We start from the raw sequence: 22546 nt of genomic DNA on the forward strand, positions 1-22546 counted from the left end.
ATCTTCCACATCTGTTCTTCACATTCTTGGCGAGTCCAGTCTCGTTTTAAAACTAGTAAACCCTGTTGGCTATTTTTAGATGCACAGAAACAACTCAAGGACCAGGTACAAAATGTTTAATACAATAAAACAATCTTGACAGCTAGTGGTTATTGATAAAATGGCTCAATTTTAATTTATTTTACATTTCCCTGTGAAAATCATATCAGATTTCAAATCGATAATGGGATTTAACAATTAATAGGAAGCTTAAAACACTACAAATGTAAAACCTTTAAAAGGTAAAGCAGGAATCCAAGAGTCATAATAAACAAAAAATCCTCATAGAATATTTTGGTGGCCTAATTTCAGCCACTTGTCATGTTTCATACTCGCATTAAGAGTTCAACGCATCACAGCTGAATGGATGACTCCATTAGTTCTGCCCGGAAACAACTGGTTTGGGTCGTGACTGTTCATTCCTCAAACTGACATTGTCAGACTTCTGATTCGTCGTCAATATACTGGAGCGATGGAAGAGAAACCTTTGGGCCGTCGTCGTCGTCCTCCTCGGCCGCCTCCCTCCCCGTGTGGTTGTGACTCCGGCCGTTGTTCGCTCCGGACACCAGGGGCTTGTCCTCTGCCGGCGGGGACACCGCTGCTTCCTGGTAGGCGTCCAGACCGCCCTGCTCACGGGTCTCCTGGGTCGGCGCTTCATTCTTCTTCTTGAAGCACTTCCAGGGCAGCGGCAGGTGGCCTTTGTAAAAGTTCCACGTCAGAAGGCCAAGAAGAGAAACGACTAAGAGCCCGACTAAAGCCTGCAGTCCGGTCACGGAGGCGCCGGACATGCGGGCCTGAGGTAAAAGCCCGTCGCCGGATCCCCCCGGAGCCACGCGGACCTGGTACTCGGCCACGGTGGTCGTGAACGTGCCGGCTCTGGAGCGCTCGACGGACAGGCAGCGGTACCGCCCGGTGTGGGAGGATGTGGCGTTGAGGATGAGTAGTCCGTCTCGCGACAGCTGAAAGCGAGTAGACGCCATCACAGGCACGCCGTTGTCCCTCACCCAACTGATTTTTGCCAGGTTTGAAGGCGACGGGCAAGGCAGCTTCAGGTTTCCCGTTGGCCAGATGGACCGCTTCATCGGCTTCACAGGGTCTGAAAACACAACAAAGGTTCTTTACATGAAGCACATTTGGGATTTTTAACAACCCACGATCAACTTGATGGTTCTTTCATGTCTAAAGAGTTGAAAATGAGGCAAATCCACAAGTTTTTAGGCGACAGTCCACACTGACTCACCAGCATCTGGGCAGAGAGCGGCGTCTCCCTTCTTCACATTTTGGATGAGTCCTCTGAGGCAAAAGATACAATAAAGGAAGTTTATTTAGGATCGAACCGACATCAGCACGTACTCTTGCGACGGCTGCTTACCTTGGTGAATCAGACAGGAAGACGCATCTCTTAACGTCTTCGTCCCAGCCGCAGTACGGGTCTCTGGAGAGAACGCAGTCCATACAGGATGAGGACCTCCCGCAGGTGGCCAGCGGTACCTGTGCTGCTCCGGAGTCTGAGCCTGCATACAGCTGACCCTGTGCACACGATGTCATCACACAGAGCAGAGGTGCTTTACCGTAATACTGTATGTGATAATTTGAAAGCTATAAACCATGCTTTAGGCTTAGACAGGGTTTTAGATTACCGTGAGATTAGAAAATGTCAAAATCTTGATGGGCTCTGGGGTCTGGAAGAGTGGCACTTCCTCCACGATGAACATCTCTCCATCGTAGTTCACCGCTTTCAGTATTGTGCCTTTCTCTTCATGTATAAAAATAGACACGTGACGTTTACATGGCGACATGTTGTCTGACGCTTACTGCGGCAAAGTCAAATACATACAGGAAGTGGCAGCGCGCTGCACTGATACACACACCTGTGCCGATGAACATCACCCGGTACTTCTCTCCATCAGCCGCCTGCACTTGGTTGACTACGATGTGTGTGAATTTGGCTCCCCTTCGCACCAGAAGAGGCTTCTTTCCTATTGGCTGGATGGCTTGGTCCATGAGGGGCCTATCTTTGATAAATTGAAGGGTCCGGTCTGGGAGGTCCAGGGTCTGAGTTATGCCCGCTTTACGAGCCGCATTGTCTATACACTGGCGGGGGTGAAGAGGCGGAGGAAAGAGAAGAGAGAGAGAAAACAGAGTCAGAGTACAAAGGGAATCAGTTTCCTGCTGGGACACTCGTGAAAGCCCCCCTAAAAAAAAAAAAACAGAGTTGCCTTTTGGGTTTTGCCTTTGTTTTCAACACACACACACACACACACACACACACACACACACACACACACAGACACACACACAAAATAGTGGGCAGACTCACAGCTCCAGGTCGAGGGACTGGGACATCTCCGCTGTACATCACCCACTTAACAAAAGAGGTTTCTACGGGGACTGGCGTCTTGTACTTCCCCTCCGCAAACACTTTGCTGATGTCAGACACGCGGTACGCACACACTGCCGACAGATCTGATGTGTCCCTGAAACACACACACACACAGAAAATGGGAGCCAAGTGGCATGCCAAGGATCATTAAATAGAAAAGAGACCCCGCTCCCTCAGACACACAAACACGTTTGTCAATTCCAAAACGTACGACTGCGGGGTGAAGATGGCGTAGAACAAACAGTGCTTCCAGCCCCGCTGCGGGTCACACAGGCGGTAAGTGTCCTGGATGATGTACGGCAGCTGAGACTGCAGCACGGGACAGTCCATCCTGGCCTTCAGGAAGGATGTCCATTTCTTCTGCAAGGTCCTCTGACCTCCGAGATCCCCCTGCGAGCACAAAAAAAGACACCGTATGCCACACTGACGTCACAACGGGATGCACCATCAAGCATCGGAAAAGGGCGGAATGAGCACATGAGGAAGTGTCGTTTATATGCTATTGTTGTTTGTTTTTCTTTAACTCTTTTTCACCTTGCAGACGCGAGCAACGCGGGAAACCATCAGTTTGTTGTAGCAGTCGCACTCCACGGCCGTCTCGCTGAAGAACAGGTAAACCTTGTCGGCGTCGCCCTTCTCGCTCAAGTAACTCTCCGGCATCTGAGTCAAGGACACAAAGTTGGGCTCTGGCACGGAAAGAGGGGAAAACGTCAACTTTGACTGAGCTACGAAGCGAAAATATTGCATGTAGCAAAAAAAAACAAACACATCTATTGCATCTACTACCATTAAGCCACGAGCTCTTGAACTCAGTGCGGATGGAGGTGGGAGTGCTGCGCGTCAGGACGGGTTCAGAGCCCAGGAAGTTGATTGAAGTGGCCGAGTAGAGGTTGTTTTCTGGAACGACAGGACAGTGGACGCAGTGGATTAATACTGTTTTTTTTTTGTTTTTTTTTCGACGTCTTTTCCGTTGTGTTCTTGCTACTCACCAACCATGATGGAAGCATATTTCTGGAAAGGGTCGAAAGGACACTTCCCTTTGCCGTCCTCTCTCTTCTTCTCGAGAGTCAGCTCCCCGTTTGCGTAGGACTGCACAGCCGAACAGAGGCAACGCAACTCACAGTCTGTGTCTCACAGTCATTGTACTGACACTATGATGAATTTGTCTCACCATGTAATCACACTCGGGATCAAAAGCGTTGGTTCCACACACATACATCCTGTCATCCTCCATCTGATGCAAGATCCTGATATAGTTCTTGCAATCAGTCTGTGAATGCATTTGAAAAAAAAAGCAATGACTTCTATCCACTATGCAATATGTTATATACGGCAAAGTCCAAAAAAAAGGGGCCCACCTCAAGATTTTTTCCTTTGTTTTTACACCCATCTTTTTGCTTTTGGGTCACTTCCCATTTCACCTAAAAGAGTAAAGAAAAGAGGTGGGAAGAGAGCGAGGCATGACATGTCACAAAGGCACCCAAAAGAAACACTTCTTACGATTCAAATACTCATGACTGTGGAAACAATGCAGTTGTTATTAGGATAATAGAAGTGTAACAAGCAGGTAAATTGCCATCGCAAATGTGACGTGGAGTGAAGTGGAGGTGTCACAGCTGGACTCAGCAAACAACTTCCAGGAAAGATGGATGGTTTTAGGAGGTGTTGAAGTTTAAACACAGAGCAAAGATAGATACTTTAATCCCCAAAGGGGAAATTTGTTGTTAAGCTGTTTGTTGGCCGAGGCTCGCGGGCAGCAACAACACAAAGGTTGGAGGATTGTAATCGGAATTGTCCTGATCTACTTTGTTAACGTCGGTGCTCTTACAGAAGAAAGTTTCTTGGAGATGTCCTTGAGGTCCAGAGCATACACTGCCTCCCTGGCTCCCACCAACAGCAGGTCCAGATCTTCTCTCAACAGCATGGTGGAGTAGTTGAACACTCCCTCCTCGTGGAACAGGTGGGCGTTGTCCCCTGAAGACACCGACAATTAACGCAGCAACCACCAGTGAGACAAAAACCCTGTTTCACAACGCGAGTATAGCTAAACTTACTCGAACCGTGTGACTCAAGACAAGTTAAGACACATTGTAAGCCGAGGTTACACAAGGCAGGCGGCAACACTCACGATGGTAGGGCAAAGATCTGCGGGGGATGCAGTCCAGCGGCGAGTCTTTCTTTATCGTCCACGCCAGCGGCAGCAGCCAAAGGACACGGAGGGGCAGCAGCAGCGGATGCATGGCTCTCTTTTGTTTAAAACGAAGAGGAATTTAAGCTTGTATTGTTTCCCCCAACGGTTACTCATACAGGGGCAAAGACAGCGAGTGGCATCTATGACGTGTTGAGGTCTGTTCAGAGCGAAGGGCCCGGGCCCCTTTACTGGCTCCGCTCAGCGGGCCGTCCATGGCGAGATGGATGGCACAGGCCAAAGAAAGGAAGCGGAGGAGGGCTGAAAGACACACACACACACACATGGGTGTATGAATATCACGAGCAATTCACCTGATGGAGAAAAAAATGAGACTCGAGCCAAAAACACACAGCGAAATAAAAGAAAACATGTGAAGGGAAGACATTGCATTTGTTTGAAACCAAGAGAGAGAGAAAGAAGCGAAGAAAAGAGCAGAGGTTATAGCCAGAAAAGGGCTGAGTGAGCTAAAGTCAGCGCGGCAGTAATTCTGTCAGTGCCATAGTGATGTTAATGCAGAGCCATGAAAGGCCTTCAGCAGGGTGCAGCGACGTCAAACTGCAGCTCTGCTGCCGCAGAAAACAGGCGCACAATGAAGGATTCACTGAGAGGCTGTTGCACATCAGAGGAGCTCTTGCACCAATTTTGTTGCAAGTGCGGTTTCTTTTTCACACACACAAACACTCACACACACTATGTGGGTTTCACCTCATCCTTGCCACATGAAACTAGTTAAATTGACAGAGACTTAAAGGTTGATTACAGAAGTTTTCTATGATTCTATCCAGCAGTTACTGACAGCCCACTGAGTGTGTGTGTGTCTGTGTGTGTGTACATTATTAGGGTGCTTCTTTCCCAAGAGACTGATGAGCTGCAGCTTGTCAGAGAATGCAGCCCTGATAAGATGCCTCACATATTTGGCCCTGGGGGCCACAGGCAACACACACGCTGCACCTTGGCGTGTTACGCACTTATGACGTCAGATGCCGTCTCAGCGAGGACGAGCTCGTGAGCAACTTCGGCTTCAGGCATTAAAAGTCAGGAGAGAAATAAAATGCAGCCTCGAGCAATTCACGCGTGCGAGTTGTTGTAGCTTCTTAGAATACAACGTGTTGTTTTAAAGTAACTTGTACTTGATAGTAACGCAGCTTCAAAGCAAACGCACACAAGTATAATGGCAGCGTGCGCGAGCTCGAGCGGTTAACCGTCAACAGTGAAAAGTTAATCACTTACCTGCGCACCGACACGCCCAAAACTACAGAGACTTCCACTGGGGGGGGCAAATAAAATATCACAACACCTGTTAAAGTGTAGTTTTCTCTCTTTAACCCTTTTCATTAACGAACAGGTTGGTGGTAAATAACGTTGACAAACGGCCGAAGAGCGTGAAAACGTGACACTTGTGTCCGCGCGAGCTTCCAAGTGAACTTCGCTTCACGTCGCAAATGGCCGTAAGACGCCGCGGCGGGTTTCACGTCCAACTTCTCGGACCTCGGACCGCGGAAACGGTTCCTCTCGGTCCACCAGTGGGTCTCTGTCGGTCGGGTCCTCTCAAAGCCACAGCGGCAGTCATCCGTTAAGTGTGAAGAGACGCTCGCGTCCCGCCGAGAGAGAGAGAGAGAGGGCGAGAGAGAGAGAGAAAGAGAGAGAGAGAGACAGAGATCTGAGCGGCAGCTCCGCTCGGTCCCGCAGGTTGTGCTTGGTACTCGGCGGAAGACGCTGATCTCAGGTCTGATTAGCTTTTCATTGTTCTCGTATGCTTGTGTCTGTCGGTGGAGGGCACCGCTGACCTCAGGTCTGATTAGCTGTTCATTGTCCTCATGTACTTTGTGTCTGTCGCTGATCTCAGGACGGTTGGAGATACACGCAGCTGGTGGGCGTTTGTGGGTCGGCATGTTTTTCTTTGACTTGTGCAGTTGTGGTGTGTTGTGGGAGGTATATATATATATATATATATATATATATATATATATATATATATATATATATATATATATATATATATATATGCATATGCATATGCATATGCATATGCACCTGCAGCAGGATGTGTATTAAACACAATTTTATACTTCACCATATGATAATTTATGGGGTCTTTAGATGTATTTTCTGGTTGATATAACATAACCTGCTGCAAAATGTGCTATCCAGTTATTACACATGTTGGGTCTGTTGTCCATCCATCTTACATAACTGACCTATTCACTGTTTTTGTTTGTTCTCTTTTTTTTTAAATTACACATTTCACAAATAAAGAGAGAAAAAAATACACGTCTAATAAAGATAATAGTGGATTATAATAGTGGATTAGCTGTAAATGAAAAAAAGTGTAGGAAGTGTTGCCTTTAATGAATAAAGAGAAATAAAACCGGACGTGTGTGAGATCATAGTAGACCATAAAATGAAGGAAGACTACACAAAAATACTGTTGGAAAAAAAGTGATTTTTGCAAACTTTGGTGACACAGTTTCTTCTATGTTTCTGTGATAAACTTATGGTATTGATTATATCCAACGTGATTTTAATCTCATTTTCCTGTTCTCACTCTGGTTTCAATGAACAGCTTGACCTTTTAACCTTTTGAAAACCGTGCGAAAACCTTCCCACGCACATTTTAAGTCCCAGCATGCCCTATTCAGACCATCTTTTGGCATAAAATACATAATTTTTCCATTTTTAACCCGACTGAAACTCCTTCCTAACAGGCCAAGTCTTTGTTTTATTGTGATTTTTGTTGCAGATTCTGATTCTTTAGGTCCTAATCTTTCCAAAAAGGTGTCTTTTTTTTTGAGGCATTTTTTGGGGAATCGGGCTCATATCATGCTGGATGTTCATAGTTATGATGGAACATAAATAATTTTCCCAAGACTTTGCTGAACAAATACATACAATAAACACAAGTATTGGAATTAATTTAGGGTTCCTACGACGGATCAAACACAGGAAAAAAGGAGGTCTGGAGACAAAATTGGCTCAAAGTGTTAAGAAAGATAATAAGTGAGGCACTTTTGAGGATTCACAACACGGACAAATCACATCCATGCAAAATCATTTAATGCCCTTGATATCTAACAAACACTATTCTTTGATAGTGATCAAGTAGACACAACACATCATGTACAAACATACAATAAACGGTTCAACGTAAGAGGACACACGAGTCGTTTGATCAGTTTGCCACTCAGAAACAAATCTACTGTCCGATAATAATACACGTTATTGTAGAAATACATGCCGTCATGGTCGAGCACCTTCAGACAGAACAAATCCTAATCTTGTTCTAAAGGTCGACAGGTGGTGCGATGAAGCTAAGAGGCTGGTTCAGTCTGCAAAGTGTACTTGTGTGTACTTTGTGAAAGGCTGTGTGCCGATAAGGTTTCCGTCCCTTTAGTTGACAGACGTTCCACTAGAGGGCAGTCTCACAGATGAATACAGTTAATTTGCTTGAAGAGCAACAGAAATCACCTGGAGGGTTCAGGCAGGTCTGAGCACCATTGCATTATACAGTAGCACGGACACGGTAGAAGAATAAGGAAACACTTTAAAATAAGCACCAACAGCACAGTTAACAGTGTCATTGCATCAACAATACGTCAATGGTTGCTCATCAATCACAAACAGAGCGGCAGACAGAAGAGATTGTGCAGTTTTCTGGCTGGACTGTGAACAGAAACATGTTTTTCAGTCACGTTAAATGTGATGACGAGGTGAAGGGGAGAGAATTGCTGAGCTGAAACCTGAGCCATCCTTGGTTATTTCACTTTCAGAGCAGATAAAGTGTCTCAGGTCTCCGGGTTGTTGATCTTGGCAGTCGGTGGGTTTGTTTGTTCTTCTTCTCCAGTGTTCGCGGCAGTAACATCAGCAGCTCGGCACACAGACATGGGCTCAGACAAGAAAACATCAGGCTCAGTCGGTGGTCCTTTTTAGCTGCCAGATATGCAGATTCAGTGTGGACTCTGATCTGAGGGAAGATCACTTGATGTGGCACTATACTTCTTTTGCTCAGAGGCAGGTTGTAAACAGCGTTATGAAAGTGGACAAAAAACGAGTGGATTGTTACCCCGACCAAGGCAGGCTGCGCTTTATGAGGTTTTATGAACATAATCCAGTGTTTCACCAGCCAATTCTTGCTCTTATGGAGCGAACCAGAGTTCATCGGACCGTCTAAGTCCAACATTTTGTATCTCCCTCTACAAGAAGGTGGCGGTATTTACAGTCCCTCGTCTTCCACCGAGAAGGCACAGGATTAATACATAGCTGTGGTGAGAAGGGGTTTGGCACTGAAGATTGAGTTGGATGTGGCAAGAGGTCGTTCCTTATCAGTAAGTCACTCCTGACAGACTCGTCTCTTCTCGAGCTTCATTTTTAGTTCCTCATTGAGAGCTGGGAAAATAAAGAGGAACCGGATCATGTGATGTCTCTTTCATATCCAGCAGATTATACCCGTTTTATTGTTTTATTGAACTGTAAATCAGGATGTGAGACGTGCATTGACTCACTCTGTGCGAGAGGGGAAGGAGAGAGGATGAGCCGTCTCATGGGGTTGGTGGGCGAGGCCGGCACCGGCGAGGTCAGGATGCGCCGATCGGAGGCAGGAGACCTGGGCAGGGGGCCGCCGGGCCAGCGATCTGCACCGGGGAACAAAAGCAGCGCTCGTTAGTGTCGTCCGCCCGCGACTGTCTGCATGTGCTTTACATGGCGGAGACGAACCCTGTTTTGGAGGCAGGGCGGGAGCTTTGGGAAGCGGGCTGGACGGGGCAGTGTGCAGGATCCTTTCCCCGTTCTCATCGTTTGCGGAAACATACGCTGACGACACAAATCATATGATTTGACACAATGTAAATGGGGCAGCCTTATTGATTACCTTGTAACGCCAAAAAAGAGTAATATTCAGAGATGTGTGTGCCTCACTGATATTCTCTTCGTACGGTTCCTCCAGCAGGAAAGGCTGCAAAGTTCCCGCTGTTTTCTCGACCAGAGCGTCGATGACCTCGTGAAGTGTGGCACAGGGAATCTGGAAGAGGAAGAGCGTTGTGTTATACACCTAAAGCAGCTGGATGGTAGATTGTTGTCATCTCTATTTCTTACAAAATTGAGTGCTGACTTGATGGGATCTTATAAATTATAAAATGATGTGTTCTTGCAGTCAATCACAATTATTACCCACAATTCCAGTGCAGAGGTATATGAAGAATAAATCTGGTTAAAGAGAGCACTAGCACCCTGAATTAAAGTATTAGAAACTGTATTGGGAGTTAAAAAGTTGGATAGATGCATCCCTAACATGATTTCTTCTGTTAATACACAATAATAATATGTGATACAAAAATGATGACAACAGAAAGTCAAGAGCAGTCAAACATTTCCACTTTCAGAAATGTGTAGAAGTGTTTCTGCAGGTATGAATCACTCACAGGGTTTTCTACATCGATGACATAACCGCCCTGGTCCCTCTGAGTCACACGGTAATGTCTGAACACCGACCTGGAGGAAAAGACACAAACACAAAACGTGTCACATTTGCAGTGAAAGCCGCGTCCCGGCTCCAGGTGTGTCGGCAGGTGTTTTTACCCATTGAGGTCCTGCCGAGTGGTGACAGCCAATGAGCATCCGTCTCTGCCTGGACGGAGCAACATGTTGCCGCAGTCTGGGTGTCTCTCCAGAAGGACTTCAGCCTCTGTTCGAGACACCGGTCGAAAACACCTGCACGTTCACACACACACATTATTAATGACGATAACGCAGTCGTGCTCATACACTGGCAGCTGCTACACGCATCCTCTCAAGGAGAACTCACGGTGGGATCTCCCCCACTAAAGGCACGGAGAGGGGCGAGGGAGGAGCGCGAGTGGGAGTGCGATTCCTCCGCCTGGACCGCTCTCTGTCCACCATCTCCTTCAGCATCTGCAGCTGGCCCGGCAGCAACGTGAGACAGGACGGTACATTCAGCTGGGACAGATGGGGGAGAAGGCTTTTAGTACGGCACAAGAGATGAAGTAAAGATGGATGCGGGGATGCAAGAGTGTGAAGGACATTAATATTTACATCTACAACGGAGTAGAGGAAACCTTTCCACAGCTCCCTTGATTCCAAGTTAGGTGCCTGGTAAAGACAACGGCACTGTTACGCAAAAAGGGATCATTTTTGTGTGTGTGTGTGTGTGTGTGTGTGTGTGTGTGTGTGTGGGTGTGTGTGTGTGCGTGTGTATTACTGTGAGCTTGGTCTCTCCATCCTTCATGCGTAAGATAAGTCTGGCTGCCTCCAGGTTTCTGTCCCGGCTGCAGTCGTCCTTCAGGGACACGAACCCACTGAGGTCCAGCTTCTCCACATACTGTAACACACACAAACACACGTTTCAGTGGCGACTCACTAAGACGCACAAACAACACGTCATATGTGGCCTGACACTTACATGGCTGTCCTTGGCATTGTTGAAGAAATACAACGAATTCCCACACAGACAGGTCCACAGTCTCCTGGCCGCCTGTCACACAGAAAGAAGAGCGAGACAGGAAAAAATAAAAGGACACACTGCTGTCACATGTGTCTAATGGATATTTCCCTTTTTTTTTATCACCATCCCACTTCCTGTCCCAAGAGAGTATTGGAAGTGAGCCACAGCTGCTCTCAATCTGTGGCCATGGATCAGGGCAATACCCTGCACCTGAGCCCGGCTCACATTACACGTCTATATTGCCTTAAGACGAGCTTAATGAGAGGCTGGGCCTGAGGGGGGGTGTATGAATTTGTCCCTTTATATATAAATAAATGAGTTATTGAGGAACATTTTGACTGTACACTTTGTATTTGAGAGATTTAAGATGCATTTCAGGGATCAGAACATGTCAAACAGTATTCTCTGACATGACACTTCATTCTTGATGTAAATGCCTGGCAGTCATGCACCCTGTCTCCTACGCGACATCAATGCATTGTCATCAGGATACAACCAAGTGATGGGATTTTAATTGGCATGCAGTGTTTGACAGCAACCGGGCTTCCACAATGCAAACGTCGGGACTCGTTAATGAATCGTTGCACACTCTCAATGTCAGGATTCTCACAAAAACGCCGGCTCGACACAGGACATGTGATCCGCTGTGTGAAGCAATCCCCTCCAGCATCAGTGTCTAGTCTCGTCTCGCCCATTGTAACAATAAGGAAGTTGACAGCTCTCTGGGAATGAGGGGGGATCATAAGCCGGTGTGCAGTGTGTGTGTGTGTACACACGCACACACTGACCACCGCTCCCTTACACATCATGCACTGTAAAACAACATGGCACTGCACCGGGCGCGAGCCTACCTTCTCCTTCGGTCCCCTCTTTTCCAGGTATCCTTCGTAGTAGCAGGGCGGGAGCTGCGCCCGGGCTCCCCCCGGCCCGGAGCGCTGCCTGACGGGTGCAGCCGCCATGAGTGTCGCTGGCTGGGCACCGAGCGAGGACAAAGGGGCGCCGCGTAATTCGGAGAGTGACACGCCTTCCCCCGATGAGATAGTGCCGTGGCAATAATCCAACAGCTGGCTGCTGTAGCCTCCTGTGTCTGGGAGGGGGGCGGGATTGTGCAGATGGGTTTGTGCAGATTAGAAATGCGGTGGCTGCGAGATAAATGTCCGAGGTAGAGAGAGAAAATTATTTTTAAAATGATCAGTTGTCCAAATGTCAAGCCGTGATCCTACCTCTGTATGCCCTGCATCAGTGTACACACTTCTATTGAATTATATGCATGAAAGAAAAGGTAAATTCAGTTAAAGGGCTGGAAGAACACACTGGGAACCAAATTACTTAATATTTATTAGAAGTGAATGCAGCATTCATTTCCCTTTACATGGTAACAAAAGTATACAATAGACAGATGATTACACTTATAGTTCAGAGGTAATCCATATATCCTAAAACTAATCCAGGATAATCCCACTTTTAGCCTCCCCGCAGTGTCACAGTTACAAAAAAATAATAATAAGGCATTGCCTAAGACACAGATGGTGTAATTAAGACTCATGCAAAGCAGTTACACGTTAACACAACTTCCATTAAGATTGTGCATCATAAAATGAAGCTTAAAAGTCAGATAATACTTCATCATACATCAATGTTGCATAGTTGAGAGACTCGTGGTTATGGATGCAATACGAGCAATCACAAAATGTAGTGTTGCAATGAATGTCGGCTTAAGACGAACTACTTCAGATGTGACAGCAGCGGCACACACACACACAAAAATCTTAGCCTTTTGCACAATAACATTCTTCATCAATAATATTATACAAGCTGCGTAGAAGCTCAACCTGAACCCCTGACCCTCTCCTCCCTCAAACTCAGGGCTTTCTATTTAGTGTAATGAGGCATGTAAACCCACACCTGAACCACACAGACTCTACTCTGCACGGCCAAAAGACGACGAAAGCCCGACAACATGATTAACATTGGTTATGCAAACATAACACAAACCAGGCACAGGCTCTGATGGAAAAAAAAGAATAATAATAAAGGAGAGTATTTCAGGAGAGGACCAGGATCGTCCAGAGGCGTCATGGGATCGGGATGGGGCAGATAATGAGGAAGGAGGGCGGGGGTTCAGGGGGCAGGTGGTGAATAAAGACTAGTGGGGGGAGGGAGGGCATAATCCACCGCTGTGAGCCTCTCCCTTCTGAAAAGACCTGTCTGTTCCACTCCCAGTTTAAACAGAGATGGGAGAGATGAGCGGGGCGGGGAGCTGTGGGTCGAACAAGGGGATCATGACGGGAAGAGAAAGTTGGTATTTTAGTGACGAGCACAACCCCTCACAGCTCATAGCGCGCTTGTAAAAAGACTTAATTGAAACTGAAAACAGGCTTTTGTGCAGAGGCCTTCCTCATTATTAGTACATTCGGTACACATTTGCTTGGTGATAGTTATGCGGTATCTTCTGTCAGGTTCGGTGCACAGTTCAGCCTGAAAAACTGAGGCAGGTACAAAACACATCAGATTAATTTACATGCTCCAAATTATAGGTTAGAGTACTAAAGCCAAGCTTACCCCAGAACTGTGGGGGGGTGGAAACAAAACACAGACTGAAATTCATTGTCAAACAGTTGAGTAAAAAAAGCCCACAAAAACATTGTGCGCGACACTGCCAGCAGTATCAATACAGCCTGAGAAAATAGAGGAACTGAAGGACGCTTATTTATGGCTTTGGTGTAATGAGGTGGGAGTGAATAATGGTGCTTTGTTGTGAGTTACACTCAAATGGAAGTATATAAAAAAGGAAAAAGTGTTTGCATACAATATAACTTTTGCAGAATTGTAGGCACAAGGCTGTATTGAAATACGTTTAATTTAATGACAAACAGTCTCGTTAAAGGTGGGAATAATAATAATAATCGAGTGGAGTGCAGTGAGAAAGATTGGAAGGGCTGTTGGTATATTTAGAGATTGTAAATAATTCACAAACTAGGAACACTATGTGATTAAAGCATGTGTGGAATAGACGATAAAAACATATTTTTGGTCTCAAACAAACTGCAAATGTTTGTCAAACTGCCTCAGAGTTTATCTGATCGGCAGTGGTGGACTAATGGAAAAAAAAAAACACTTAATGCAGCAGTCAGTCAATGATACCTGACTGGCTCCAGCTAGTTGGAAAAAAAGACAGAAATCCACACTAAAAACACAAGACACCAAATGTGGAGTTGAGGAGAGATGAAGGCACTCAAAGCAATAGCTGAGAGTCTTCCTCCACCAGATGGCGGTGGAGGACAGTCTCAAACAGCAACAGAGGGCGGCCGCTCCTCCATGTTGACTCAAACTCGTCCAACAGCACCGAGGCCGTAAGGCACAGATGTGAAAACTGAGATTGTCGAAGAATACATGCATGTGTGTAGTACCAACGTCAGCAATACGTAGAACAAGACTTGTCGTCTTGCGAGTATCAAGTAGGTGAGGAATATAGAAAAAGTACTTGCACTTCTTAGTGTTTGTGGATACAGCTGAACATTACGGATGTCTTTCTCTCCTGATGTTGCTTCGTCAGTCCCGGTGATGGAGGTGTAGTGTAGAAAGTGCACAGGTGCATAGAGAATGAATGGATATGGTGAATGCTCACATTACGGTGCCATTTTTTGACTGAACATCCCTCTTTTGTTTAAAAAAAAAAAAAAAATTCAAAAAAGAAAAAAAAATATTGACAGAATCTGACTTAATAAAAAAAAATAAAAAAGGCCCTTTACTCAAATAACTCCTCGTTACAAATTAGGTCCCTGCCTTCGTTTACCTTTTAATTACAATAAAGATTAGATCATTTTCGGTTATTGAGAGTTGATAATCCACTACCATCCCCCATTTTATCCTCTCCATCTTGCCGTTTCCTGTTTTTTTTTTTTAGTGTTGCAGAGGTACCATCACTTCAACGTAGTTGTTGGGGAAGTATCCCGTTTTGCCACGAATGGCTCCCTCGAACCAGTTCTCGTCAATTTGATTGACCAAGGTGATGATGTCGCCCTCGCGGAAGCCCAGCTCTCCTTCGTTCTCTGGCTCAAAGTCATACAGAGCTTTACAGCACGGCTCGGCTGCAGGAGGAGACACAAAAGAGAGAGATGCAAGAAGGGAGAAAGAAGAAATAGTGTCATAATGTGAATATATATATTTTTACTTTAGTATATCCTGTGTCACCAGTAGTTTTTCCAATAGGACCATACAACCGAAGATGTCCACATGTTAGTCATCAGTAAGTGGTGAGGAAGAATCCTCCTGAAGCTCAAGATCACGTGACAAACGTTGCTAAAAAAGTTGTAGGCCAAAACATACATTTTTTCCTGTTTGAGGAGGTGAAGGATCTTAGATTCACACCGACTATATCTATAAAATAAACCATCTGGCATGAGGGGATTTTTCTTGAGGTTCAGGAGTATCATCCGTTAGTGAACAGACATACAGATACATACAAATCAGCAAAACCATGACGGTGGGTAATAAATGTCGGTTTAAATTTTAGAATAGGTTTCCAATCCGATAGTCATTGGTTTAAAAAAACAAACACACACACACACGGTTTGCTGAAAAATATATATCTAACGAGCCGTGTCTTGTTCTGGACACAGTGGACCCGAAAAATACCTTTTAACAATGTTAGTCAACTACTTTACCATCACACCACCATGCAGCTCTCTGCCACACGGATGTGCACCAGTGTAAGTGAAAGCAGTGAAACTTTCTAGTTTCTGTGTAAGTGACACGTTATCTTCATCTGTCTCACTCACACGGTCGACTCTTGATGGAGGCTCTTTGGAAGGACGGACCTGGATATTGTGCAGAGGCTGGTTTATATCGCAAAATGAAAGACACATTAGTCTTAAGAATGAGATTGACTTGCACAAAATCGTACACTACATATATAAGAAGTGGACGTAGGCATTGTGACGTCCGGCGGTGGTTTGTGAGGAGCCGTTTTGAAGCCTCAAATTTGTCAATTTGGCCGTCGCCATCTTGGATTACGGCTGTCGCCATCTTGGCTTTTTTGCAACCAATAAATGGAAGTGACCATATTTGGATGGTGGAGGAGTGGCATAAAGAGACTGTGTATACATCACTGGGATGGTAAATCTTGTCAAAAACACGGTAAAGCATACTCCTTCCATTTGACTCTAAATTGGGACATTATTGACTAAATTAACATAATTTTGTGTTATAGAGTTGAAACTAGCAATTGAGACCATAAACTCATGTTTACTAAGGGTAAGAAGTGAGAAGGAGGTTCATTTTCCGATAGACTTCTTTCCAATCAGACTTGTTTTTGCAACAGAGTCCCCTCTGCTGGTCAGTGGAGAGAATGCAAGTTTAAGACAATTAAGACAATTAAGACATCGCGTTGGTTTGCTGCCTGAACAATATCTACAAAAGTAAGTTTACCAGAAGAGTAAGTCGAAGGGGTTGTTGCAGCGGCGGAGTATCCTCCATTAGAGTTTTCGACGTCTCCGTAGTCATAGACTGGTTTGGGTCTGGGTGTGTATTCACGTCTTGGACGAGACTGAGCTTCATTCACCCTGCACACAATCAGAATAAAGGAAAAGACATCTATGAGCTCACAACGTGGGGGGGATGCACAAATACAAATACAGGCCGGTTAAAACAATGATGATTCATTTTCTTGTGGGCAATAATCCAATTACTACCACTTCAAATCAGTGTTAAAAATAAAAAAACAACATTTTCAATTCATTAAAAAGTTGGTGCCTGCAAAACCAATAATAATAAACTATATCTATATTGTTGAGTAAAAGAATAGAAATAAGTGATTTGTACTGAAAATGTATGCTAATCGTCCACATTTTTACTTATTGTGCAATACTTTTATACACACTTACCGATATTTATTTTATTTTTCATTCAATCTGTATATTTAATATTCTTCTTGCGGTTTATTTTTCTAAATTTCATTTTATTGCTGTTGTACTGTCTATTCATATTACTTGATCTTATCTTTAATTACTGTGAGCAGTGCTGCTGTAATCCTGTTATTTCCCCACCGAGGGACTAATAAAGGATTATCTTATTTTATCTAAAAGAGTCATGGCACTGACCTTTCTCTCAGCTTGACAGAAAGGTCCGCCAGGATCTCCGAAGCCTGTTTGTGGTACTGCAGAAGAGACTCCACAAAAGAAGACAGCTGACTCACCTGCTCCACCTGTACATGCACAACAGAAACTATTTTAGGATGAGACCAAACTCTGGCTGTAATCCCGCAGAGTTTTAATCGTTTTGCATTCCAGTCTCACATCATTTCATCATGATGTGATCCTCACTCGAATACCTCATGATGGCAGGTGTGAAACCGGTGAATACAAAGCAAACGGGTCTGACGAGCTCACACTACTGCAAGTCATCATGGGAAAAAAAAAACATGTCACCTGACACATTCGGTCATTAGGGAAGTAACATGTATTTCTCCCCTCTGTTTCGAGTTTGTCGACTAAAAACTAACATTCACAGCACCTTAGCACTTCTGCCTCGTGTTAATTCTACTACGCTATCAAACAACTCATTAAGGAAACGCTGCATTTCCAATGATTGAATCACTTGGCTCATTTATCAATTTAAAAAAAAAAAACGTTTTCTGAATTTGGACAAGTTAAAATCACTTTTCCTACTTTATTGCCAACAGGATTAGTTAAAAAAACAAAGACACTAGACAAACCTGTAGTGAAAATAAGAATTATTGTAGTTTTTACAGTGTTGTGAAAACAAATACAGTAGGTTATAATGTTCCATTTGCAATGCACAGTGTGTATTAGTGTACAGGTTACTCACATCTGTTTCCAGCAGGTTGTACATGGAGCCCTCGGCCATCTCTTTCGACTCGTGGAACTTCTCCAAGGCTTGCCTGATCTCTTCATCTTGGATTTTACCTTGACGTTTCTTTTTATAATCGTAGTCGAGCCGACGGCCCTCCAGCTTCTTCAGGTGGTGCTGAAGGGGTGAAAGAGTTGGAAATTGGAAAGTTGGGGTCGTTTAAAGATTATGCAGCAGGACAGTAAACTTATTTCATACTATTGCAGTTAACTGCGGAGCTCGTTAGTTATAAATAACTACTTCTTTCATTCTACCTGAATGTCTTTAATATCCTTATCGGCGACAGCCTGCAGTGGGTCAATAAAGTTCTGCTTCACATCAATATCCAGAGAGTCCTTGACCTCAGACATCCTTTTCATCGTCTCTCCAATGTCTGTCAGAGCCCCACCTGCAGTACACACATGCAAAATGACAACATTATGTGTAATGTGTGGGACATTGTGAGTACTAATAATCATTGGTTCCACAATAAGTAGATGCGTGGACCCCCCCCCCAAGAACAAACATATACCATAACCATAACATTCACCCTTTAGCTCATCCTCAAAATACTTCTTACCAAAGTTGGTCTCCTCGCCCATATCCCGTCCATACTTCGTCATGCACTCCCCCAGAAGGCCCTCAGGCTGGGGGTAGCCAGGACTATTGACCTGCCCGCGCATTTTGGACACCGTGTTGAGCATGGAAAGCTTAGCTCTTGTTGCCGGGTTGGGCTGGAGGTACTCTGAGGTTTTATTGAGGACTTCCACCACAGCTTTGCTGGTAATATCTGCTCTCTGGTGGTACAGGTTAGAGAGAGAGAGACGACAAATGATGCGCGTGTACAACTTCATCATTTAACTTTCAGTAAAACACAAGAACATATTGTTAATATTCATGTTTAGTACAGATATATTACCCTTTCAAGGTCCCTGAAGTCTTCATCCAGTTTGGTTCCCTCTGCACCTCCAACCTTCTCACTCACCATCTGTGAACACAGAGCAATTACAGTAATAAAGCCGACTGTATGGATGAATACGCCACAGGTAGGAAACTTCAATTGGGTAAGAACCAATTGTTAAAGGGGCTTTAACCAGTGGCTAGTCCTTCACAGCCACCGTGCTGTCTGTTTCCAAATTGAAATGGATATTTAACAATTTCCACCATTCATTTTTTTTATTTCCAGGCCCTGTTAACACAATTCTCAGATTCCAAGACATACCCATGTTTTCCATCAGTGGAGGAACCTCAAGTCTGCACGAAGGAAGGAATGCTGAAAACTGGACTTTCCTCTCTACTGAGAGACTTCGTTCCATTATGAGTTCTGCTCAGAGTTTTCCTTTTTCTTTCTATCAGGTCAGCACACACACACACACACACACACACACACACACACACACACACACACACACACACACACACACACACTTCAGTTTCCTACACTACAACCACATCCATGGATACTTTTACTAAACATACACACGCGCTCGCTTACTTCATCCTGCTCTTAATTCATATCCTGACTCACACATGGCACATACATCCTCCATTACTCATCCAGAGCTACACACTTTAAAACCCAGTGCAGTTGGCTGGCAGGCCGAACAGAGGCTCATTGTTAGTGCGTTTTCTTATTTGGTTCAAACCGGTGCAGCTGTCAGAACCACACTGCAGATAAAACTCTATGACCAGATGGATCAATAAACATCTACTATGTAATGTACAGGTTTGGTAAAGTCATTTTGTATGAAAGTCATTGGCTGGGAAAATACAGGAAGCACTGATTGCCAAATGTTTCCCAATTATTTAGTATAATAAACAACATTTTAATTGCAATAATAAAACCAAGTATATGAAAAATGTACCAATGTATCAGAAGTTGTAGATGTGTCAAACACAAACACACTTTAAGCGGCCGATCAGGCTTCATTGCAGCACACGCCTTCTGTCCTACATGACTAATAAACCTGCCCATCTTGGTCTCACTTGAGTATGTCGCCTATCTGGAAATACTTGTCTTATTGCTAGTTACATGACATGACATTATTTTAAGTACTTAGATTTGATAAAAGCGAAACCTAAATATGGAAAATAAATACTTGTTTCAAAAAGATACGGTCATCAGAGCATTTGTAGAAAGTACACGTTTGTCTTGTTTGTCAATAATAAAAGCAAGATACATGATATAATGCGGAATAAAATGAAAGAGCAAGTGTACGGTGCACAATGTCAACTATATACTGTGTGTTTGCTGAGCAACTTCAGTTCAATCATTGATTGAATAAAGCCTATTTTTATGACGGCATGACGTGGAGCTTATTAGGTAACTAACTTACAGAACTGATTATACTCCTCCACTCGGTTTTAGTTATTTTAATAAGCTGAAGGGCTTGTTGACCAGGCCTGTACTCAATTTCAGTTTATATGTTCCCAGCTATAGTCTACGTCCAAATAGCAAAGGATTTTTGCAATGGGAGTTGGCCAGCACCACTGTACTGAGGTGTTATCAATCCAACAAGCACGGCTTACGATTTGCAAAAGCTTTCTGTGCACTTACCCCTTGTTTGTTACTGTATTGTCAATTTGAGGACCTAATCTGCGGGAGAAGCTTGTTTGGGCAGAGTCGTCACATAACTTGGATTCCAACACACACACACTTACTTAGAAGGGAAGCATGTCTTGCATGTCACAAAATGGTATGCCAAAGCAAGGACCTGTTGCAAGGTCGTTGTCATCTAAATACAGGCCAACACCGGTTTTGCAGCCCATGTCTTGTTGATACTTTAGGTTCATGGGGGTGAGATTTATAGTCGTCTCAAGAGCTAACAGATATATTTCTTTCAGAGAGGAATGAATTGAAAAAGCACACGACAACCTGACGATTACTGTGAATGTCTGTTCACAATTTCAACACTTCCATTAGAGTAAATATGTGACTTTCTTCTCTAAGCGTCCATATCCATCTGGCTTCAGCGGTGAATTGTAATTTCATATTCATGCTACATCAAAGGAAACAGTGTCACCGAAGATATAAACATGAGCTTGGAACTAATAGTGTATTTGAGAGTTAACAATATCAGTCTGTGAGATATTGCAGATTTAAATATGTTGGAGCTTGTTTACATAAATATATCTGGACTCTCTGTGTCCTGATATAATCTATGGCTCAGCTCTATTATTGGAAACATAGGAGACACTTCCAGCTGAGAGGTGACAGCAAACACGAGTTTTGAACGATAGTACCCCAACACGTTGGCCAATGTGTCGTGAGACAAGTGTTTTGAAAACATTGTGTAATCCAGCAAATACCACATACACGAGATGGTCTACTCGCTGTCTAACGTCCACAACAAAACACGACGATAGCAACCAACCAACCAGAGATTAGTTATCTCAATGCGATAGTGTCACAAAGAGGCAAACTTGGATTCAAAAGTCAATTTATGGATACATGAGGAATACAACGTAACGCTGCGTAAATTGTTCGACAAAAACTTTTCAGGAAAAGTAACACAACACTAACGTTAGCCTAACCTACAGTGGATAAACTTAATTTACCCCACTAATTAAAGTGCTTCAATGCAGCGATGAAACTCCTAACTATGGAAGCTAACAAAAAGTTAGCATGAGTCAGTTCACCATCTCTCTTGATTAGTTAACGTGAAGCTAACGTTACGGGTCCATGTTGACGTTGCCTGTGAGCCGCAACACGTCTGACAGTTACTTCAGACTTCAACAACACTACAGCTAACGCTAGATGTGCACTTTTCAACAAGTTAAAGCGTGTATAAACTGGCAACTAACGTCAACACAGTGTGTTAACCAGCTACGGTTAGCTTCAAGCTAGCGCGAACCAGCAATAAAAAGTACACAGTTAGCCTGAGCTAACGCTGTCGGCTAACGTTCGCGTCTGTTTTTTAAATCGCGCTTTTTTTACCTGACTGGCTTTGTAGAATTGTTTCTTGAATCCTGCCACGGACATCTTGCACCGTTAGTCTTGCCACCTGGGACCTCAAACTGGGGGGGAAATTGCGTTGTTTTTTTTTAAACAGTTGCTTGTTAGTTTAGAAGTGTACAGCACAAGCAGCAGCCGCGCAGCAAGTCGCCCAACGTTGCACTGTGGACGTGAAACTTGCGAAGCAACTACACGTTGTGGCCGCAACTTCATGTGTGGGAGGCCCCGTCCGAGCGGACTGAAAGTGGGTCAGGAAACACAACACGTCCACGTTGACTTCATAGTTTACTGTATATTGCTGCTGTATACTTTTGGTTAGATAAACCAATAGTACATCTATTGAATTACTGTCTATTTTATCAGGTTGTTCGTATGAATAACTCCATCCACTAAGGAAGTAAGACTTTGAGAGGTTGAAAGCTCCATAAAAGCTCCATAAATTGCCATTTTTTATGGCAATTTATTATTTCCAAGGTGAAAGCTTGAAATTGCACGTTCAACTTTGAATGTTAAATGATGATATTGATTTCTGATATCAGAAAAAAGGCAGAACATCCTTAGATAGATTTGTGGATTCATAAAACACTGTTGTGATTCAACATTTAGTGGTGTTGTGTCGGTGCAGATACTTACTTTTGGTCAATTGAATAATGAACTTGTTGCACTACTAAGATA

At 44.2% G+C, this 22546-nt stretch overlaps 3 protein-coding genes across 4 annotated transcripts; all 3 read right to left on the reverse strand.

Annotated features, from left to right (window-relative positions):
• Window positions 1–147: 147 nt before the first annotated feature.
• Window positions 148–6244, reverse strand: sema4e (semaphorin 4e). The gene is made up of 15 exons (XM_068571218.1): window positions 5844–6244; window positions 4551–4871; window positions 4251–4396; window positions 3781–3843; window positions 3594–3692; window positions 3412–3511; window positions 3209–3319; window positions 2957–3108; window positions 2634–2812; window positions 2360–2516; window positions 1911–2133; window positions 1680–1795; window positions 1412–1569; window positions 1280–1332; window positions 148–1135 (listed from the first exon to the last, which is right to left on the reverse strand). Exons 2-15 carry the CDS (start codon window positions 4660–4662, stop codon window positions 477–479), a joined length of 2328 nt encoding a protein of 775 aa, XP_068427319.1. The 5' UTR covers window positions 4663–4871; window positions 5844–6244; the 3' UTR covers window positions 148–476.
• A 1867-nt stretch (window positions 6245–8111) lies between these two features.
• On the reverse strand, window positions 8112–12029 carry stap2a (signal transducing adaptor family member 2a). Its single transcript, XM_068571220.1, has 11 exons — window positions 11919–12029; window positions 11026–11097; window positions 10825–10944; window positions 10659–10715; window positions 10411–10562; window positions 10185–10316; window positions 10028–10097; window positions 9525–9627; window positions 9324–9419; window positions 9113–9241; window positions 8112–8996 (listed from the first exon to the last, which is right to left on the reverse strand). Exons 1-11 carry the CDS (start codon window positions 12024–12026, stop codon window positions 8941–8943), a joined length of 1095 nt encoding a protein of 364 aa, XP_068427321.1. The 5' UTR covers window positions 12027–12029; the 3' UTR covers window positions 8112–8940.
• Window positions 12030–14846: 2817 nt separating this feature from the next.
• LOC137782112 (endophilin-A2-like) lies at window positions 14847–22066 on the reverse strand. 2 transcript variants are annotated; one of them, XM_068571223.1, is made up of 9 exons: window positions 21854–22066; window positions 19139–19265; window positions 18836–18904; window positions 18497–18713; window positions 18192–18325; window positions 17896–18054; window positions 17169–17272; window positions 16498–16631; window positions 14847–15158 (listed from the first exon to the last, which is right to left on the reverse strand). In XM_068571223.1, exons 3-9 carry the CDS (start codon window positions 18902–18904, stop codon window positions 14971–14973), a joined length of 1005 nt encoding a protein of 334 aa, XP_068427324.1. In that variant the 5' UTR covers window positions 19139–19265; window positions 21854–22066; the 3' UTR covers window positions 14847–14970. The 2 variants fall into 2 exon arrangements, with proteins under 2 accessions (XP_068427324.1, XP_068427322.1); XM_068571221.1 differs by lacking the exon at window positions 19139–19265.
• Window positions 22067–22546: the final 480 nt, after the last annotated feature.

The sequence above is a fragment of the Clinocottus analis genome, unplaced genomic scaffold (genome assembly GCF_023055335.1).
Source record: "Clinocottus analis isolate CAN_PGR_092001 unplaced genomic scaffold, fCliAna1.0.p SCAF_11, whole genome shotgun sequence".
NCBI lineage: Eukaryota > Metazoa > Chordata > Actinopteri > Perciformes > Cottidae > Clinocottus > Clinocottus analis.

Bases quoted from the DNA above. Each gene is read 5' to 3' on its own strand.
- sema4e (XM_068571218.1), bottom strand. From the start codon at position 4,662: ATGCATCCGCTGCTGCTGCCCCTCCGTGTCCTTTGGCTGCTGCCGCTG. The intron at 3,844-4,250 runs GTAAGAGCACCG...TTACTCTTTTAG, and splicing joins TCTCCAAGAAACTTTCTTCT to GTGAAATGGGAAGTGACCCA. The intron at 1,570-1,679 runs GTAATCTAAAAC...TCGTGTGCACAG, and splicing joins TGACATTTTCTAATCTCACG to GGTCAGCTGTATGCAGGCTC.
- stap2a (XM_068571220.1), bottom strand. From the start codon at position 12,026: ATGGCGGCTGCACCCGTCAGGCAGCGCTCCGGGCCGGGGGGAGCCCGG. The intron at 10,945-11,025 runs GTAAGTGTCAGG...TGTGTGTTACAG, and splicing joins ACAATGCCAAGGACAGCCAT to TATGTGGAGAAGCTGGACCT. The intron at 8,997-9,112 runs GTGAGTCAATGC...TTATTTTCCCAG, and splicing joins TCCTTCCCCTCTCGCACAGA to CTCTCAATGAGGAACTAAAA.
- LOC137782112 (XM_068571221.1), bottom strand. From the start codon at position 21,898: ATGTCCGTGGCAGGATTCAAGAAACAATTCTACAAAGCCAGTCAG. The intron at 18,905-21,853 runs GTAAAAAAAGCG...CTGTGTTCACAG, and splicing joins AATTCTACAAAGCCAGTCAG to ATGGTGAGTGAGAAGGTTGG. The intron at 18,714-18,835 runs GTAATATATCTG...CTGTACCACCAG, and splicing joins ACTTCAGGGACCTTGAAAGG to AGAGCAGATATTACCAGCAA.